Source organism: Rhipicephalus sanguineus, chromosome 3 (assembly GCF_013339695.2).
Source record: "Rhipicephalus sanguineus isolate Rsan-2018 chromosome 3, BIME_Rsan_1.4, whole genome shotgun sequence".
NCBI lineage: Eukaryota > Metazoa > Arthropoda > Arachnida > Ixodida > Ixodidae > Rhipicephalus > Rhipicephalus sanguineus.
In genome coordinates, this window is record NC_051178.1 from 75,832,616 (window position 1) to 75,837,319 (window position 4,704).

At 49.7% G+C, this 4,704-nt stretch overlaps 1 protein-coding gene across 1 annotated transcript; it reads right to left on the bottom strand.

Annotated features, from left to right (window-relative positions):
- Positions 1–299: 299 nt before the first annotated feature.
- Positions 300–1,238, bottom strand: LOC125757830 (uncharacterized). Its single transcript, XM_049414025.1, has one exon. The coding sequence runs from the start codon at positions 1,236–1,238 to the stop codon at positions 300–302; it is 939 nt and encodes a 312-aa protein (XP_049269982.1).
- Between the last annotated feature and the right edge of the window lie 3,466 nt (positions 1,239–4,704).

The following is a 4,704-nucleotide window of genomic DNA, read 5'->3' on the forward strand; positions in this document are numbered from 1 at the left end:
TGCCTGCGTACGATCGCGCCGCACAACAGTGAAGCCTTTTAGGATGTTTTGATATCGATCACCTAGGTTGGTTTCCTGAAGGCACAAGGCTACAGGAGAAAAGTCGTGTAGTATTTCCTTTACGTCACCAAAATTGTTTCAAAAGCCCTCTACAGTTCCAATGAATCATAAAAGCCATGTTGAATGTGAAAGTTTAAAAATCGAAGAGCAAGTGAGTAGGATATAGTAGAATGGAAGGTGACTTGCTTCTAAAAGAACTGAAAAAATGCGAGTTCCAAAATGGTGCAGGTTCACTTATTTTACAGGACCCTTTTCTGGCCCTGTAATTGGGGTTTTTGCTTTTTTTTGGAGCGGTCGAGAGTGTCTCGCCGCTCCTTAGGCGCTGCCTGCAGCGCTGGGCTAGAAGTAGTGTCCATTGCCTCGTGCAAGACGTCGGACAGTTGCTCTAGCGAGCGATGATGGCGTTGTGTAGGCTTCGTCTTGGCAGACGAGGCCTTTGACCCCACCAGAGAAGAGATCGGCAGGACCTCTTTGGCCTCTGAGCTGTCCCGGCTGGTGCCAGTTCTAGGAGAGGCCTCCAGTGTGGCCGCGTTAGGGGAGGGTAGGGCAGCCGTGGCTGCTCCCACCGTGGGGGCGAGGGGCGGTCGCCTCAGCGCACTACACGTGGCCTGGACGGCCGCCTGATGCCGTTGTGGTGCTGGCCCCCGTTGCACCACTTCGGCGAATGATGACTTTTTAGCAAGGTACGGTGAGAGACGCTGTCTGGCTTCGCGGAAGCTTATGTTTTCTTTATATTTGATAGTGATGATCTCCTTCTCTTTCCTCCAAACTGTGCAGGATCTCGAGTACGCCGGGTGGTCACCATCACAACTTGCACAGTGAGCTTCAGCATTGCAGTCGTCATCAGCAGAGTGTCCCGTAGCACTGCACTTAGCACAAGTAAGCTGCCCTCGGCAGCTCTGTGAGGCATGGCCAAACCTTTGGCACTTGAAGCAGCGCCTTGGGTTCGGAATGTATAGTCTGACGTGCAACTTCAAGTAGCCTGCTTCTATTTCGTCTGGAAGTGTGCTAGAGTTGAAGGTAACGATTATGTGCCTAGTGAGTATTTCCCTGTTGTCTCGTCTGATTTTTATTCGTTGTACCTGTACAACATTCTCATCCTTCCAGCCGGCCAGGAGTTCGTCATCAGTAAGGTCCATGAGGTCATCGTCTGACACGACACCCTTCACCGTATTCATTGTTCTGTGGCGGTGACAGTTATCGGTTGGTCCCCAAACGCCACAAGGTTCGTCAATTTTTGGTACTGCGACTTATCTTTAACTTCAACCAGCAGGTCCCCACTGGCCATCTTCGTGGCTTTGTAGCCGCTTCCGATGGTCTCAGTGAGACACCTTGACACTAGGAAAGGTGAAATGTTACGGGCTTTTTTGTCGGCGTTCTCACAGTGGATGACGTGATACTTGGGGAAGGTGTCTTTCTTTTTCTGGAGGATTTCAGCGGTTGCATCGGTGCGCCCCCGTTTCGGGGGACGATCATTTGCGAAAAGGTTGGACGATCCCATTAAATGAGTACATTGTTCGGCAACAATGCCAGTCACCCACCACCGAGCCCAACAAGGGGACACGGCAGAGGTTGTGATGGAGCAAGCCCTGCCATGCCAACTGTACATCGTTGCTATAACCGAATATGGTGTACCCAAGGTAGGACCATCACACAAGGTTAACCCTCGCCGCCAGGAGAAATGGATGTAAAAGGAAGGGAGGAAGACGACAGGACAGATTGAAAGTGCGAGAGAAAGACGAAGATGTGAGAGAGATAGGAAAAGGCGACTGCCGATTTCCCCTGGGTGGGTCAGCCCAGGGGTGCCGTCTACGTGAAGCCGGGGCCAAAGGGGCGTGTTGCCTCTGCTAGGGGGCCTTAAAGGTCCAAGCACCCGGCGTTGGCTCAACCCCCAGGATCCCCTTTTCCCCGGACACGGCACAGCCACGCACGGCTAGGCGTGGGAGGGGCCGAACCCCCATTAGCTCGGGTGCGTGGTGTCGCTACACACCAAACGCCTGCTTGCGCAGACGCCCCTGCGGGGGAATTTCGATTATTACTATCTAAAATTACGTGAGTATTTTGTGATTTTTGAAAAATGGGCACGCCATAAATTGTCCCACCCTACAACTCATACCGATGAACAACGGCCATAAAGTTAATAATTACAAAGTTTATTATGAGTTTTTCCTAATTGCTCATTTGAATGTAATTTAGGTGCGGCAAAGTTTTCCCCCCTCGGGTAGAGTCCGTTTGCGAAGACAACGCGGGCCAGCATTTTTAATAATATCTGGGGTTTAACGTCCCAAAACCCCGATATGATTATGAGAGACGCCGTAGTGGAGGGCTCCGGAAATTTCGACCACCTGGGGTTCTTTAACGTGCACCTAAATCTAAGTACACGGGCCTCAAACATTTTCGCCTCCATCGAAAATGCAGCCGCCCATAGCATTTTTATTACAAGTGTGCACTGCCTGAAAAAAAAAAACACCCTGTACATATGTGCAGTGGGGGGGGGGGGGGGAATTAAAACGGCCTTTCATTCTAAGATGTGCCGTTATTCGCGCCTTCACTGTCATGGTATGACGCCAGAAAGGGAGTGATGTTATGTACTGCATCACCAGCATGAGCGTAGTCGCATGTACAGCGATTTTACTTATAGTCAGCTTGTAATGCGTTCATGGTGCCACTAATTAAGCACAACAAAATGAGCCTCCCCCCCTCGCCCTCTTTCCCTATGTCCTCTTTTTTTTCCTGCAAGCAGGTAGGGACATAGATTGAACAATATTTACATACGAACAACAACGTTAGTATAACACCGATGGAGTCCTTGTTTCTGTTCTACCAGTATCTACCTAGTACTGACTAGCTTTACTACCGAAACCGCGTCGGCAGGCCATAATAAAAGGCCACAACTTACCACAATCATGACAATGGCAGAGCCCGTGAACAAACTTGAGAAGGACGGACGAGTCGTGGTTCGACGTAGTGTAGTGGCTTGAGTAAATCTTCTTCTTCAGAGACGATCAGCAGCGGTATACAGGAACTGAATATGAATAATTAGAGTAACTGTTTAGAAGCTATACAACGAGGCTTCAATAGCAGCTGAGTTAATTAACGAAAGAGAAAAAAGAACGTTTGATGTCAAAAATACAAGATGAACAAAGCATTCCGTTGCTTTGTTCAATGCAACGTATGCAATGGTTATACCCACTACCAGTAGCGTAGCCACAAAGTTTTTCTGGGAAGGGGCGGAGGGGGGGGGGGGGGGGGGGCGAGGATTAAACCCTAATTTATGCAGGTTAGTACGTGCGTTGGTATGTGCGCGTGCATATATATGCATGCAAAACTGAAAAACACCGGGGGGGGGGGGGGGAGGGGAGGGGGGGTTAACCTCCAAATTTTTCAGATATGCGCTACCACTATTATTGATACGCCATGCCTCGAGGCATGGCATATCAATAATAGTGGTAGCGTATCCGTGAGGCAACCGTCGATTAACTTGCAAAAGAAGAAATCAAATGCCTTAACAGTTATTTTTACGCAAACACCCACGCGTGCCGGATTGACAGGTTCGCTTATTGTATGGACATGCGGAGATAAATTTTCTTGCCTTCTTTCTTTTCCGCCGTTGGTGCCCTTGCAGTTCTTAGTCGGAGTTTGTGCTGTCTTGACTTATCTCTTCTCAAACCGAGACAAACCGGATGGACACCTATTCCCGTACGGCACTAAAGGCTTCTCTGGCACTGGCCCCATTACGCGTCAACGCAGCTGCTTCTACGACTCGCGGTTCACGACACCATACGTGGCCTAATTTAAGCACATTGTAACAGCCAAATTGAACGTCTCCAGCGGACAAGACAGGGTTGTCTCATTCTTTCTCGGTTGGGATACAGCGTGCCAAACAAACCGCAACAAGAACCGAAACATCTTGCACTTGATATTAGGAGGAAAATTCAAGTAGACCCCATACCCCGCAAAAAGCACCCTGATCGACATAAAGGGCGGAGACGGGCAAGAGTTCAAGCTCTAACGCAAGTCGAAAGTGACGGCACATCTAACGCACCAGTCCTTTACAATGATGTGGCCCGATAACCACAGAAACGGGCCGTGTGTCTGGTCGTAGTGGACAATACAGATTCTGTAACGGTATCGGCTACGCTTAACACCCTAGACAGCGGCACGGCAGAGGAGGCTGCTATCGTCTTTGCTATTATACACGCTTCACAAATACCAGCACCGCACGAACTAACCACCGTAGTTACTGATTGACAAACTGCCTCTCGGAACGTAGCGAAAGAATTGGTCACACCCTACACACCGTATCCTGACATAAATGCACCCCACTTTGATACACAGGGTGCGTCTTTACACGTGGACACGCCTCTCTCCATGGCAATGAACGCGCTAATGGTAGCTCGAGAGCTTACAAACCGGGCGCCATCGGAAGAGCTGTCCAACCTAGACGATGCACCAACGAACCACTACACTACATTGAAACGCTGCATTACCGGCGAAGCCTTATGTACTTCCTGCTACCACACAAATCACTCAACCGAGAGGACGCTGTTGCCTGGCGACAGCTTCAGGCCAATTCATTCCCCTACCTTTACATCCTTCCTCGCTTCCACCCCGCACAATATCCTCATACTGCCCCTATTATGG

Coding starts and splice junctions, on each gene's coding strand:
- LOC125757830 (XM_049414025.1), bottom strand. CDS start 1,238: ATGAATACGGTGAAGGGTGTCGTGTCAGACGATGACCTCATGGACCTT.